Genomic DNA, 17,025 nt, shown 5'->3' on the forward strand with positions numbered 1-17,025 from the left:
TGTGAGCTTAACGGAACTTGTTACTAACCAATGTGAATTTTATTCAAAACTGTATTCGTTTAATGGACCCGTAACAATAATGGCAAAAAGCTCTTACGGTGGTGTTTTTACGCTGACGTTCAAGGATGGTATTGCATGGAAAGGAAGAAAATAAAGGAGTAATTTCACCAGCAGTAAGTGCCATGTCTCTTTATATGCGGGATCCGTTACAGTATGTATATATATATGTATATGTGTATATATATATATATATATATATATAGATAGATCAGACATTGGTGAGGTGCAATATTAGGTTTACACTTTGATACTATTTTCAGAACCTTGAAGTCATTTTTCAAAACACAACAATCTTCACTTGTAACACAGGCTCTCCAATGTTCAAAACATTGCATTCTGCAATCATATGCGGGTTCAAACAGATTTATCATGAAATACCATGGGAACATCCATTTAGCTTCCCCACATACAAGATATTGCCATAGTTTCACTATTTGGTTGTTTGTACAATAATTCAATATTGCTGTACAAAATAGATTATACGGGTTTCATTATTGTACTAAACGTAAATACATTCTTGTAAAAGTACTACTGTGGTAGAATAGTAGACACAGTGGAACGGTAAAGGTTTGATTACCATACATCTACATTTTCATCAAGCCGGTCTTGTGGATCTGGCCACAGGTTCCCATCCACATCACAGAGGATGTTTTCATCAGGCAAACAGCATGACAAACCAGGCCTGACACTGGTCTGCCGTGATGTCGTCGCATGCTTCATCCATGGCCTGGAGAAGGGTTACTTGTTCGTAAGGACAGCTATCGCACACCTTCCACCTCCACGTGGAGAAGAACTCAATCAGGTTAAGGGAAGGACAGTATGGGAGCAAATACAGGCTGTTGAGAAAGATCTTTATGACATCCCGAAATAAAGGAAGACCAAAACAATAAATCTAGTCACTACTAAAAACTTCCAGTGTGTATTTTGTATGTTTACAAAAGACACAATCGTATAGTCGTCAAAGTTGATCGTTCAAAAAAGATATAAATCTTTAGTAAATACCCTATGATTAAAAAGGTAGATCTAATAAAATAAATTTGCTTCATTGAAATTAACACAGTAATAAACATGTAAACAGCTTGCAAACCTTTGATTGGCTAACTGACAGTTACGCAAGTTACAAACTGTTCCTCCATCTCTCTTCCCAGAGAGCATCACACCAGCCGTGTAATGATTAAGAACATAAATAGAACTCCCCAAATGGAGCTCATTCACAGTCTGATGCAAAAGACACTCGATGACCTTAAGAGATTGAGAGTCTATTAAACATCATAAATAAAAGTCACATTTTGAAGAGAATGGGTTACTGTATGTTTGTTGTTAAAAGAGTTGATAAATATAGTTGACTGTCACAGCTTTACAAGTTCACCAGTTTGGAATGACATATTCAAAAGTGCTGTATTACTGGATCAAATGTAACTTTGAATACATTCAAACAGCCACTTAATCATCAATCATTTCAAGAAATCAACAATCCATCTGGTTCTTATGGTGGCCAATGAAAGCATTCATGAAAAGGGTCTTAGATAAATCTGTAGTGGAGCCATTTGTTTTTCAGATGTTTTCCATCTGTTCTACTTTACAGCTACATGGATTCCTCGCCTGCAAGCCAGTGAGGTTGAAGTGTTGTAGCTCACTGTGGTGGATGATGAAGCTGTTTCCTCTTATCTGCGAGGGTATCACAGGCACAACCACTTCTGTGTCACTTTTTTTTCCACAGATCCACGAGCGGAGGGTCATAAAAGTACCATGACGCAAACATGGGCAATTCTTGGTACGGTCAGCTCGCTCACCCATCACATTGTGTTGGTACTGAAGTACTCCTACCAACACATTGTTATGGGTGAGCGAGCGCACTGTACCAAGATGGCCGCCATGTGCCATACTCCGCCGTAAGACATCTAGCTGTTATATACATCTATGGTAGCATCAGCAGCGTGTCTTCATCGTGTTGATCAAGTACTAGTTATCTCCACCAGTCCCGATCCTGATCCACCAGTCTGCACGTCTGGATAAACCTCTGATGGACTTTCAGCCGCTCACTTTTTTCTGGATCTTAGCATGCTAAGCTATATATAAGACCTAGCATTGGAGCTGGAAGTTAGCAACACGGCGCAAGTCCGAGTTTAACGAAGAATAACGGTGTTTTTAACGTAGTTCATCTGGAGGAAACGTGTTTGTGATTCAGTGAAGATGTCTAAAGTCCAAATGCTGAGATGTTTACTGAAGCAGCGGCTCACTGAGGACGGTGAAGAGATATTTGGGCGGTTTGAAAGAGCGATAGCCGAGTACGAGGAGGAAGCTTCTAGATTAAACGAGGACAACGAGCGACTAAAGAAACACCTACATGCTGTTTTCAACCCGCAAGTCCGCATACAAAGAGCAGGTTTGTTCTCTCTTTACACGTGGTCTAATCAATATGGTTCAGCTTTAGTTTGGCAATAATCGGTAGTGATCGTACGATTCGGGGGGGGGTGGCTGGCTGAGACAACTCAGTGTCACATCAGGAAACATTTATTGCCATAATATGTCGGATATACAAGGAATTTGACTTGGCGGTTTGTGCATAATAGACATTGGACAACATAGTGCAAGGAATAAAATATAATGCTATGGGTTAGTAATCTAAAGCTATGGGTTAGTTTAAAAATAAAGGAATAAAGTTGGCAAAGTTTAAATATTAAATTAAAAATTGCACCAGCGAACAGAAAGTGACATGTGAGTGTTCTGCATGTTGTGGAGTGTGAAGAAAGTGACCGGTGGCATGTTAGAGTCAGTCATTGGGGGACATGGGCTCTGCTTATGAGCCCGACTACCGAAGGGAACAAACTGTTAGTGTGGCTGCCTCCTGCCGGATGAAAGGGGCACAAACCATTTTTGTCCATGGGTGAGAGGGGTCGGCTACAATCTAGCCCGCTTCAAGGTCCTGGAAGCGCACAAGTACGGTGGCCGAGAAGGTTCAGACAAATACAAAAGCAACAACACAACCGCAAACGCCACAACACAACACGAACGCCGCAACACGAAAATACAAAAGCCACATCACAACCGCAAATGCCGCAACGCAACACGAACGGCGCAACACAACACGAAAGCGAAAACGGAAGTAGCTGCCCACGGGAGCGAGCGTATTTTAGAGGAACGCCCACGGGAGCGAGCGTATTTTGGAGGAACGGAGCTGGAGGATGCCAGATCGTTTAAGAAGTAAGTGAAACATGATTCCTTACTTTAACTGTAGCCGCAAGGAATCATGTTTCACTTACTTCTTAAACGATCTGGCATCCTCCAGCTCCGGTGTTACGTGCCGACTGGGTTTTTGAACCTACTGGTTTGGCTACGCGTGCGTGTTTGTTTTGCCCCGACAGCGGCAGATGTTGTCTGCCTCGGTCACCTGGGGCCTGTTTCAATAAGGAGGTTCAACCAACTCTGAGTTAAAACTTGAACTCTGAGTTGACTTACCCTGAGATGGGAAACTCTGAGTTTTCGGTTACAGAACAGCTGAAATGAGTTAGTTCAATCAACTCTGAGTTGACCTACTCTGAGTTAAGCGCGTGCACCACAACTATAAAAAGCCATTATCAATGGAGCGCAGATATTACGAGTCACCATGGCAACAGCGCCAGACAAAAAGAGGTCTTCATATTTTTCACCAGCAGAACTGGATGTGCTTATGCAAGCATATGGAGAGTACGAACATATATTTTAAAAAAAAGCAACACGGCTGCAGCGGCGAAGGACAGAGAGTTAGCTTGGGAGAAAATAGCTGCTCGAGTCAATGCGTAAGTTTACATTTGAATTACTGTTATACAGTGTTGTGTGTAATTAATTTCTATGTAATCTAAAAACTGTAATTTAATTCCGTAATTTAAAGTAAAATCTGATGTAATTGCATTAAATGCTGCATAAACTATAAAGCAATTCTGTATAAAACAATAGTGGATTTAACATCAAATTTTAAAAGATATATTTTTTCAAGAATAATTCATGCAATTGTATAATGTTTATTTGAAAGCATTAAAAGTGCAGTTTCTTGTCTCTCCTTGTATTGTTCAAGTGGTTGAAGTTGATATGGGATTTAGAAAGTAATTAGTAATAAGTAGACCAATACTTTCTAGAGATAGTCATTATTACATTAATCTAATTACACTGTTGAAGAAGCCAGTTGTAGTTAGTAATATAAGTGACTTGCCCAACTGTTATAATATCAGAAGTGAAACTGGAAGAAGAGTGTGTTATTCAACCTAATTTTAATTTTCATGTAGGTGCAATCTTGCACATTATTACTGTGGATGGACCTCCTGTTGACATAGTCCGCTTCATTTTCGGAAGGTGCAATGATGGGAATATGTGTGCCATCAATGCATCCAACCACATTCGGAAATCCTAAAAGGAATTCTATTATTAGTTTACTTCCAGGGGTCGCAGCAATATGCTCTTAACTGAACGTCATTTATCAGGTTAGCCTCATTTAAACCGATTTATACATCACTGACCTGCAATCCTGTGAAACTCCTCTTTGATGGCTTTCACGGGTTTGTGCCCAGGAAACAGCACAAAAATTTGGAGAAAGCGCTTAAGAGCGAGGCACACTTTCCATACAACTCTGCAAACAGTAGCCTTACTGATATGTTCTGCATCCCCAATGTTATACAGAAAACTACCATTTGCAAAGAAACGTAATGCAACGCAAAGCATCTGCTCGGATGTTAGAGCACGGCCGCGATGTCTGATGTTTCTGATGTAAGGATGGATGAGATTATGGATGTATCTTATTGACTGTAAAGAAAAACGGTACCGCTCAAATAAAAATGAATATGGATATGACAAAAAATCCACTCTGGGTCTCAAAATCCTCTCCCGACGTAAATGCAACTCCCTACGGATTAATGCAGCCTCTTCATCCACAGGATCGTCCATAAAAGGACATGCCATTTCATTCACTTGATTTGATGCGCTCTGCGTGACTGAAATGTGCGCAATGAATGAATACCGAAAGAATGAATGAGGTGATTAAATACCACTTCCTCTTTAAAAAAGGGGAGGAGACGAAATAAACTCTGGGTTTCCCGAAGAAAACCTGCTCCCGACCAGGTTAGGTTCACAGAGTAAGTTGCCATGGTAACTGACTCTGAGTATAAGTTACCTCTCTTTCTGAAACAGGCTTGACTTACTCTGCTTTCTCAGGTTTAACATACCTCCCATTCTGAAACAGAAAACTCAGAGTTTCCCTCATTTCAGGGTTAACATACTCAGAGTTTTCACTTAACCTCCTTTCTGAAACAGGCCCCTGATCCGTCACACAGTCGCAAACATATTTCTGAAAATGTTCAAAATGCATCCCATATCCAATGCAGCGGTTATGATTGTATAAGTGAGCACTACATCACTGCTACGTATAAAGAAATAAATAAAAGAACGTACGTTTATTAAAAGATCGCCACAACCTGGATTCGAACTTGCAGTCGAGCAAAATAGCAAAACTTTATAAGACGGCGGCGCTACGCCGTCGGCCAACCGAGCTGTAAAATGCCGCTACTGATTTCACTACTTATCATGAAATTGCAAATCGTCAGTGGCAAGGACATCTTTTGGTTCAGGGTGAGCCAAGACAACTGGTTTTTGGTGGCGTAGCGTGAAATACATAGTTCTGTCAGGTTTTCTAGCACATTGCCCAAGTAGGATTACTCTCTTAATAACATCTAAACGCGTAGCCAAACCAGTAGGTTCAAAAACCAGTAGGCACGTAACAACGGAGCTGGAGGATGGCAGATTGTTTAAGAAGTAAGTGAAACATGATTCCTTGCGGCTACAGTTAAAGTAAGGAATCATGTTTCACTTACTTCTTAAACGATCTGCCATCCTCCAGCTCCGTTCCTCCAAAATACGCTCGCTCCCGTGGGCGTTCCTCCAAAATACGCTCGCTCCCGTGGGCAGCTACTTCCGTTTTCGCTTTCGCGTTGCGTTGCGGCGTTCGTGTTGCGTTGTGGCATTTGCGGTTGTGTTGTTGCTTTTGTATTTGTCTGAACCTTCTCGGCCACCGTACACAAGCGATACAAATAATTGCAAGTAGCAGAACAAGTGTACAGCAGGCCCACCACAGGGACAACCACCATCAGAACCACCACCCACACAGGCTTCTGTGGAGAGGAAAAGCACAAAGAGGTTGGTTTATGAATATGAATCATATTTAAGCTTTATCTTAAATGAGCTGACAGAGTCTGCCCCCCGGACTGAAAGTGGAAGCTGGTTCCACAAAAGAGGAGCTTGATAACTGAAGGCTCTGCCCCCATCCTACTTTTTAAAACTCTAGGAACCACAAGTAGCCCACCGACTCTGTGAGAGTCAACTTTTACTCTAAACTGGTGTTTATATTGTCTTGTCAGTGTTAAATCAACACTCAACAAAGTGTTAACCATTTAACTCGGAATAGGTGTCAAAATATATCTGTTCGGTGTTGAATAAAATGTTATTTAGCTGATGCTTCTTGCATCTGATGTATTTTTAAACACATGGAGTTTACATTTTAGCCCAGGGAGCAGTTTAGGGTTAGGTTTATTGCGCAGGGAAACTTTGTATTTGAACATGGGTAAGCCAGGGATCGAACCAACAACCCTGTAGTTCCTGGCGCACTGTCTCTAACCCTTGCGCCATATTACATGGAGTTAAGCAAGAAGTGTGACACTGTACAGTTACATTTCAATCCTATCAAAGTGTTAATTTAACTCTACTAAGTGTTGCAAATGAATCTGATCTTGACACTGGATGATGGCTCCAACTCTTTCGTACAATTGACTCTGTAAGAGTTTAATCTTTTTGCAGTGTTATTTTAACTCTGCACTCTGCCGAACACTGGAAAATTAACTTAATTAGGATTTTGGTGTGTATAGTTAAACCTACACCAAGGAGTGTGACACTGTAGATTACATTTAAAACCTAAATCAAAGAGTTAGTTTAACTCTACTAAGTGTTGCAAATGAATCTGATCTTGACACTGGATAATGACTCCAACTCTGAATCAACTTTTTGCAATGTGATTTCAACTCTACACTTTAACACTTTTGCCTAATACTGGAAAATTAACTCTAAGAATTTTGCTGTGTAGGTGAGGAGAAGTACCTTAAATTCTATTCTTGATTTAACAGGAAGCCAGTGCAGGGAAGTTAATACAGGAGTTATCCCATTTCTTACTTCTTGTTAATACACGTGCTGCAGCATTCTGAATCAACTGGAGAGGTTTAAGCGATTTACAAGAGCAGCCTGATAACAAAGAATTACAGTAATCCAGTCTAGAAGTAACAAATGGAAACTGTAACTTATTCCGATACATTAACTAATCTGAGTTTTGTATTCTGAATACTTGGATTACTTCCACATTGAATTGCATTTTAGGGTAGAAATGCGGGCATCAAATCCTGCCCACTAAACAGAGCTATTCTGGTGTATTCTACACATTTTTGTATTCCTAGTCCCAAACTGCATACTACAATTGGATCACGCAATTAGAATTTTCATTTGTTTTCATGTTGGGGCGTGTGGGAAATGCATCAAGTTGTCTTAATTTATTTAAAGCACATATGTGAGATCCGTGGTGCGGTGCAGCTCGCCGCCGGAGTGTGGACGACCCGCCGGGTGCCTGCCGCGCCGCCAGCGATCCGTATTGTCGGCTATATCGCTTGCCGGTCGGATCGTCACCATTTGCGCCGGGCGGATCGTCAGCGCCTCAACATAAACTCGGGACACAGAAGTACCACCATGTAATCCATTGATTTCAAGAATGTAACTGTATTGTGAATACCATCCATTTAAATTATAACCGTAACAGAATACAGTTACTCATAGTTTGTATTCTAAATACGCCGGTACTGTTCCCAGGTCAAGGAATAAAAGAATGAACCAGCTAAATGTATGTTGATAACTAATATTTGAGTGAGTTTGTGGATATAGGACTGGCCACAAATCCATGTCACTTTTTTAGAAAGATTCCGAGGGTATCCCGGTATATTAAGGTATAGCTTTTTCAAGTAAGCACATTAGTTCTGGTAGAAGAGAAGGAGAAGGAAGGAACGAATGCATCGAGGGCACGTGTTCAAAAATTGGAAGCCTGGATGGGGACGTCTGGAAGTATTCAGCCGAACAACTTCTCTCGTTCTGGGAGATTTCTTTTTCAGATCACAGGTCAAGTGTCAGCGCTGCGTTTGCAAAGGCAGGAGCAGTCCAGCCGGCCCGCAGGCCGGAAGAACAACTAACTAAATTCAGGAAGAAAATCATGTGTTATAACCCTAGTAACACAGAAAAAGGAAAGATTTCTATTGTCCCTAAACTGGTGTTGAGGGGGAGCAGGTTCTTCCCCCACCACACAAGACCCAGTCACACACGATTTAAGGGTCTTCTAATCGTAATGTAAACAAAACGACCAAAATGTGTGTGTGTGTGTGTGTTGTATGGTGCTTGGTGTGTCACTAACTCCCTCCTTGTCAGACCGTGTCTGCCTGCTCGGCACATCCTACTTGCCCTCTGACCTTAATCTTCAGCAAAACAGGGCAATGATACTACGAAAAAGCTTTTGATTATCAGTTCATTGAACCCGAAATTGATCCTTGCCGGCTACCTAAACAGCTGTTTGCCGCTCACTGGCCATCTTGCCGAACAATAACTGGCTAACTTGTTAGCTTTTTAGCTTGTTGTGGCTGCTAGTTTTGCAACCAGAGGCTCGACAGACTTGGCAATAAATCGTTTTCTGATCTAACATAAACCTACGTCGGATTTTCAAAAACCAAAAACCCTCCAAACAGACACAGCTCCTCTCTTGGGTACAAGTTGTGTTGGTGCATCTCTGGTCTGTACCTTGCATGCAGTTCAGCGGGGTAACACTTTTAAGCATTCAAAGTATCTTTCTTTGAAAATTTATTCAACTTCTTAATTTTCTTCTATTCTTCCTAACCATCTTTCAACTCATATTTTCAGCTATTTAAAATGTTCAAATTTTATAATATTCAGCTCTTTCAGGACATTCTTGCTGACTTTTCAGCTTTTAACTTATTGTGCTTGAATTAATATACATTATTAATCTTTAATTTTTAACATTGTTTTCAATAGTTTATTTTGAATCATTATGCCGCATTTGAGCTGCAGACACACTCATTTTATTAACGCGAATGACAAGATTTCTTAATTTCTTTTCGTTTGGTGTTTATTTCATTACGTCATTAAGTCCTGTGATCTTGGGAACCGGGATGATCGTGGAGGCTTGGAAGCAGGCTGGAACGTGCTATGTCTCCAAGGAGGTGTTGACTGTGAACACCGGAGAGGTTATAGCTTCCCTTGTTGTTCACTTGTTTGAGGTGTGGATTATGGCTGTCACGATATTACATTTTTGTTGTGCAATTATTGCACCAACACCATTTTTGATTAAACAATATAATTGCAATTTTCACACCACACAGGGACACAAAAGCATCAGGCCTGTTGCAATGCGGTAGGGTGTGAAAAAATGTGTTCACCAGAAAGGCGCACCGTGGCAGCCAGGGAGGTTAACTCGGAGGCTTTATGCGCTGGCAGGATGGGGTTTTTTCATTTCTGTATTCTAAGCAAATTTCTGAAATGTATTTTAGCTTTTAGCATTCCAACGCATTTTCAGAAGGAAATGCATTTTCTAGTCAACTGTATTGTGTTTTTTATTGTCTACAGACCTTGAGCAGCTGTTTGTGCTTAAAGAGGAGCAGCAGGAGGACCCAGAGGCCCCCCTCATCAAAGAAGAAGATGAGGCTGACATGAAGGTCTCATTCACTCCTGTGAAGAGTGAAAATGATGAAAAGGAAGCTCAGTCCTCACAGCTTCATCAGATACAAACTGAACAGATGGAGACAGAATATGATGGAGAGGACTGTGGAGGACCAGAACCAGGCAGGAACTCTGGTCCAGATGGGCCTCCAGAACCAGATATAGATGAGGAGACTGGAGACTCAACTGAACCTGAGACTGAGGACAGTGATGATTGGAATGAACCTCAGTCAGGTTTAAACTCTCATGACTGTTCCGTCAGTAATTCAAGATGTAGAACAAGTGAGATGCCTTTGATCTTTTCTGGATGTAAGAAAATATTTGGTTGCCTTAAAAAGCCGAACAGACGCATGAGAACCCACACATCAGAGAAACCTCTCAGCTGTTCACAGTGTGGTAAATGTTTCACTGCAAATGGAGATCTGGAGAGACACACGATGACCCACACATCAGAGAAACGTTTCAGCTGCTCAGAGTGTGGTAAATGTTTCACTAATAGTAGAAATCTAAAGATACACATGAGATGTCACACAGGGGAGAAACCTTTCAGCTGCTCACAGTGCGGTAAATGTTTCACTTTAATTGGAAATCTAAAAACTCACATGAGATGTCACACAGGGGAGAAACCGTTCAGCTGCTCAGAGTGTGGCAAATGTTTTAATGAGGGTGGATATCTAAAAACTCACATGAGATTTCATACAGGGGAGAAACCTTTCAGCTGCTTAGAGTGTGGTAAATGTTTCACTGGAAGTGGACATCTGAAAAGACACATGAGATGTCACAGTGGAGAGAAACCTTTCAGCTGCACAGAGTGTGGTAAATGTTTCACTAGATGTGAACATCTGAAGGCACACATGAGATGTCACACAGGTGAGAAACCTTTCAGCTGCTCAGAGTGTGGTAAATGTTTCACTAATAGTGGAAATCTAAAGATACACATGAGATGTCACACAGGGGAGAAACCTTTCAGCTGCTCAGTGTGTGGTACATTTTTCACTGCAAGTGGAGATCTTAAGAAACACATGAGATGTCACACAGGGGAGAAACCGTTCAGCTGCTCAGTTTGTGGTAGATTTTTCAGTCAAGGTGGAAGTCTGAAGACCCATAAATGTAGAAATCTAAAAATCCCAATCAAACCTTTCCTTGTTACATCAGGGTTATCCACTTGAGTTGTAAATACCCCCAGCAGAACTATTAAGAAGAACAGCTATTTACAGCTCAACCTTCTGCACTGGCTCTGGTTTCTCCCCTCCTCGTCGGCACACAAGGTACTGATCATTGGCCCGGCCGGCTTACTGTGCCAACAACACCGCTGCATATCTATTTTACTGGTGCGCCCATCGACCGGCTGCTGAAAATCGATCTTTCGATCGATCTTTCTTTTCCTTCTCTCTAGGGTTTTTTCATTTTTTGGGGTAGGCTTTGGGTCAGAGGATGTTGTGTAAACACTTTTTGGCAAGGCAAATTTATTTGTATAGCGCTTTTCATACACAAGGCAGACTCAAAGTGCTTCACATAACATGTCATACAATAAAGTGAAGTATTTTTTTTTAAAATCTCTTTTAAAAATATAATTGGTTATTTTGGGTTTTCAAATAAAATTAATAAAATTTAATCAAAGTCTCTTCTGGCAGATAGTGAGTGAATTCATAGGGTCGCTATTTACGTCCTGTGAATCTGTGTTACTGCAGGCTATTATTATGAACGTTTTACTGCGTTTTTGTAGATTTTTGTTTTCCATGTTATGGTGCAGATTTTAAGAAAAATACCAGAAGGCCTTTATTGTGTTTATGCATTGACTTATTCATCTTTCTTTATATTGTTTTCAATGTTTTTTGTGAAATGTAGTGTTATGATTTAAGTCCAACGTTTTCCTGGTTATTTAAATATTCATTGTCTATTAATCTACATTTTGAGCTGAGTTCATGTTTGTATATCAAAGTAATGTATCTTCAGAAATAAAACAAGAATAGAATCTGTCAATTTTAATTGAGCGAACAGAGGCTCTGTAAAAGATATGAAGGCAATGAATGAATTTTATTTTGCTGACGTGAATAAATGTTGGATAACAATTGAGTTATCTTGTGCCATTTCCCACCTACATATATTACATATGTAATAAATTATAGACTGCAGAAATGTATTTTACATAAAAAATATATGAGGGCTTTTATTTTATAAGTTACCCCACCAAGGTGCAGCAGAATCTACAATTACGGTAGAAATGGTTGAAATGCTGCATGATGTAATGAGAAAGCATCTACTGTACTATTTTCCATGAACACATGATTCTCAACCTGTAAAGTGAATGCTACAGGTGGTCTGGGGGAATGGGAGGAGTCAGGTGGTTAACATCTCAGAAATGGCAATAAAAGAGGATTTGTGTTCCATGAGAGGATAAGCCTCTGATATACACTCACCTAAAGGATTATTAGGAACACCTGTTCAATTTCTCATTAATGCCGTTGCCTTAATGCATTTGGGGGTGTGGTCCTGGTCAAGACAATCTCCTGAACTCCAAACTGAATGTCAGAATGGGAAAGAAAGGTCATTTAAGCAATTTTGAGCGTGGCATGGTTATTGTTGCCAGACAGGCCGGTCTGAGTATTTCACAATCTGCTCAGTTACTGGGATTTTCACACACAACCATTTCTAGGGTTTACAAAGAATGGTGTGAAAAGGGAAAACCATCCAATATGTGGCAGTCCTGTGGGCGAAAATGCCTTGTTGACGCTAGAAGTCAGAGGAGAATGGGCCGACTGATTGAAGCTGATAGAAGAGATGGGGACTCGAGTTGGAGACTCGAGTGCGACTTAAGTCGCACACACGGTGACTTCAGACTTGACTTGAGACTCGTCCTCGAAAGACTTCAGACTCGACTCGGACTCGAGGGGGGGGGGGTGGCGCTGATGGGGCGGGGGGCGCTGGCGGTCCGGCCGACGGTTCGCTGACGTCGGGACGTATGCGCTCCAGCGGCGGACCGTTTACTCTGCGATCTCCTTAAACTGTCTCTGCTCTGCTCACTGAAGCAAAACAATACGTGGACAATAAATATCAGAGACAAGAGCAGCGAGTGTAGTCAACTGCTGCTGCTAACACCTCCCGTCAGACCAGGATTATTTATTTATATCCGTTAATGAACTGTTCTCCTCTTGTTACCCTGGTAACCGCTGTCATTACAGACAGTTGCGTCGATTCTTACTGTGAAAATCTACCTACTTCCGGTTTAGCGGCTACGCTTTGTATTTTCATTTTATGGGAAAAACCACAAAAAAAATGAACTGAGTAAAAAGTTGTTGGTATGTTTTTTTACGGAAAAAGGGACGATGATAAGAGATGGGGACTCGAGTTTGAGACTCGGACTTGAGTACGACTTAAGTCACACACAGTGACTTCAGACTTGACTTGAGACTCGCCCTCGAAAGACTTCAGACTCGACTCAGACTCGAGCTCAGAGACTTGTGAGCATCTCTGGCTGATAGAAGAGCAACTTTGACTGAAATAACCACTTGTTACAACCGAGGTATGCAGCAAAGCATTTGTGAAGCCACAACACGCAAAACCTTGAGGGGGATGGGCTACAACAGCAGGAGACCCCACCGGGTACCACTCATCTCCACTACAAATAAGAAAAAGAGGCTACAATTTCCAAGAGCTCACCAAAATTGGACAGTTTTGGAAAAATGTTGCCTGGTCTGATGAGTCTCAATTTCTGTTGAGCCGTTGAACATGGATCCATCATGCAAATATAAATGTTAAATATAAATCTAAATGTTAAATGTTATATATAAATGTTAAATCTAAATGTTAAATCTAAATCTAAATGTTAAATATGAATCTAAATGTCCGTAGCTGAGGCTAAGCGACATGGCTACGGAAGGATGCCGGCCGCAGAGGGGGTCCTGGCCGGCCATGTTTCCCCCGCGGCCGTGTCGTTGAGGACTGCCCACCAAATGCCGGAGGCAGTGCGTGAGCTGAGGCACACGGCTGACCTCGCGTTAAGAGCCACAAAGGAGAGCGTCGCGCGCACCCCCCCGTCGAGGGCCGCAGCACGGCACGCTCGGACGAGGTTCTCTCGCGGCCGGACTGGTCTGAGGACGGCTGCCGCGGAGAGGACTTCGTCCAACAGGCCTTCGTCCAACAGGCCCTGACGCCGTAAGGGTCAGGGCCCAGAGAGTGACCCCCACCGGAGGTGGTAGGGTGCCACCGCACTTTTCGGGTGCTCCCTTCCCCCCGGTAGTCTCCGGGAGTCGGTCCGTTGTCCCCGCCGCCGCTTCGGGGCACGACCGGGTCCAGCGAGCGTGAGCCCGAGGTCCGTTCGCCCCCTCTTAGGAGGGTTCCGGCTCTACTACATCAGCGCTTCCCTGCCAGTACGCTATTGCAGGGCTCGGTGTCTGTAGACCCGGGACTTCCAGAGACCGGCCCGGAGGGGCCGGAGCCCCTTAGACTTGACCTGACTTTACGTAAACATCAATGAACAGAGTGTGTGTGTTGTATGGTATTCGGTGTGACTCTCAACCCCCCCTCATCTGGCACATCTGCTAGTTGACCCGCTGACCTTGTTTCCTCAGCCAGGACTGAAACTGATCCCCTTTCTACACACACAGAGAAGCTTCTGATTGTCCGTGTGTGTCCTCGTGTCTGCCTGCTCGGCACATCCTGCTTGCCCTCTGACCTTGAAATCATCAGCAAAACAGGGCAATGATTCTCTAACTTAGCACTACGAAAAAGCTTTTGATTATCACTTCCATCCAGCAGGAGGCTGAGGTCTATCAAGACCAAGACCTTCCAACACACAAACAGTTTCTTCCTATGAGCAGGCGGGCTCATCAACAGAGCCCGGAGCCCCCCCTGACTCACTCTGTCATCCCTTTTTCCACCAGTCACTCCCTTCACACTCCACATGCAGATACACTTGTTTGCTCGTGCACTTTATTTTAAACTCAAAACTCAAATTCCTTGTATGTCTGTATATGTTTTCTGATTCCGGACTTTATCGCTGAAGGTGGGGCAGATTTGGAACTTGATTAGAAAGGTGTTTGGCAAGAGGAAAGGAAGAACATATCTTCCATCATCTTCCGTCGAAAACTCAAGACACACCTTTTTAGACTCTACCTTGACTAAAACACTAGCAAACCGTAGCACTAACAAATAGTAGCACTTAAATTGTACTTATAATGGAACTTTTCTATAACATGTTTTGAAACTGCTTATTTGATGAAAAATGTACTTTCTTGTTAGTTGTTCTTCTGAGTTTGTATCTCTATGTGGAAATGCACTTATTGTACATCACTTTGGATAAAAGCGTCAGCTAAATGTTATGTAATATCTAGTTGTAAAAGAGGGAGAAAGAAATGGACTAGGGAGCAAAGAGAAAACAGAGCTTATAGCAGAAACACTGGTTAGTGGACATCTGAAGACACACATTTATGAATACCCCGAGCAGAACTATGAAGACTAACCCTTTTAAAATATAATTAATAGGAAAAGTATCCCCAGGTACTGGTTCAACAAAGCCGTATTTATCAATAGCAGCAGAGTGATACCAACAGAATGCGAACTCACTAACACCACTGTCACACTTTGGCTCCAACAAGCGCTCAGAACCAGAAAGCTGCAGAGATGGAATGTGTTTTACCCAGATGTTTTAGATTAGATTAGATTCAACTTTATTGTCATTGCACAGGGTACAAGTACTGAGGCAACGAAATGCAGTTTTACATCCAACCAGAAGTGCAAAATAGCAAAAAGTGCAGAGTATGTGCATATGTAAAGTGTAATAGTGAATAAATAGATATGATAGATGTTAGTGTACTGCTGGACAAATACCTGATTAATGTTATAAGAACAAATATATATTCTGAAGTGATGCCATGCTCACCATATTTCCCTGTTGGGGTGGTGTGCTCAGGGTGTTTGGCCAAAAAGTTCAGTTTTGGTCTCGTCTGACCAGAGCACCTTCTTCCACATGTTTACTGTGTCTCTAACGTGGCTTGTGGCAAACTCCAAACAGGATTTCTTATGGTTCTTTCAATAGCAGCTTTCTTCTTACCACTCTTTCATTATGGCCAGATTTATGGAGTACATGGTTACTAGTTGTCCTGTGGACAGATTCTGTCCACCTCCGGAGTTACCATGTGACTCCAGGTTGCTGCTTTATCAAGGACATCACAGTGTCCTCAGGATAAATGTGACCTTTGACCTTGGTGATGATAGAGATAATTTTGATCCGGAGATACTTGTTGAAGTTTGAACACTGCTTTATTATAACATGCATGAATATTGATATTGCAATGTGTTTGGGGCTTGGACTCCATCCTGCCATAGGATAGACCAGGGGCCAGGATGCTGAGCTATCTTCTAACGTTTATATAAACACTTCATATATGTGTAAAAATAAGCTTGTTCCACCAATCACTGGAAACAGATTCTCATTTAGTAAACATGCATGTTACAGTTTTAAGTGTTTTGTTGGTCTGAGTGAGTTTTGAAGGTTTCATTAACTGTTTGGCCAAAATGAATCTTGGTAATGCAGAACGTGTGAAGACTGACGTACCATGCTGTGAATGGATCGGGTCGAGTCTACATCCAGGACATGGTCAAACCCTACACCCCAACCCGCACACTCCGATCTGCATCTGCCAAGCTGCTTGTTCCTCCCTCCATGAGAGAAAAGCACTCGGCGAGATCGCGACTCTTTGCTGTCTTGGCTCCCAGATGGTGGAATGAGCTCTCTGATGACGCTTTGGATAAAAGCGTCAGCTAAATTACATGTAATGTAATGAAATGCAGACTGTGTGAAGAGATTTGAAAGTGTGGTTTCAGTATTAAACTGTCACGACGCAGGGTCCGAGGGCAAGGAGGGAGGACTCAAACGCAGAGTTGATGAAAAATAAAAGGACTTTAATAGTCATAAACTCAAACTCAAACTCACTCCAACCAAATAGGGGAGGAAGGAGGCAAAAACAAAACAGACAAAAACACAGGGACCTGGACTTGAAAACACAGACTTGACTTACTTCGCTTGACGCGTGAACATTCAACATGTAATGACGCCACACAAGACAAGAGACTCACAGGGCTTAAATACACAAGGGAGGTGCAGGTGATTGGACACAGGTGGAAACGATCAGGCACGGCAGACAATCACAAGGGAAGACAGGACAAGGCAGGAAGTGAAGTCAC

At 42.2% G+C, this 17,025-nt stretch overlaps 1 protein-coding gene across 1 annotated transcript; it reads left to right on the forward strand.

The window, feature by feature from the left end:
• Positions 1–1,930: 1,930 nt before the first annotated feature.
• On the forward strand, positions 1,931–12,164 carry LOC119196646 (gastrula zinc finger protein XlCGF28.1-like). Its single transcript, XM_037452497.2, has 2 exons — positions 1,931–2,446; positions 9,748–12,164. Exons 1-2 carry the CDS (start codon positions 2,254–2,256, stop codon positions 11,007–11,009), a joined length of 1,455 nt encoding a protein of 484 aa, XP_037308394.2. The 5' UTR covers positions 1,931–2,253; the 3' UTR covers positions 11,010–12,164.
• Positions 12,165–17,025: the final 4,861 nt, after the last annotated feature.

Source organism: Pungitius pungitius, chromosome 6, assembly GCF_949316345.1.
Source record: "Pungitius pungitius chromosome 6, fPunPun2.1, whole genome shotgun sequence".
NCBI classification, from domain to species: Eukaryota; Metazoa; Chordata; class Actinopteri; order Perciformes; family Gasterosteidae; genus Pungitius; species Pungitius pungitius.

What these genes read in the sequence shown, in the direction of transcription:
- LOC119196646 (XM_037452497.2), top strand. Translation starts at nt 2,254, where the DNA reads ATGTCTAAAGTCCAAATGCTGAGATGTTTACTGAAGCAGCGGCTCACT. An exon ending in AGTCCGCATACAAAGAGCAG is followed by an intron (nt 2,447 to 9,747) that starts GTTTGTTCTCTC and finishes TATTGTCTACAG; the next exon opens with ACCTTGAGCAGCTGTTTGTG.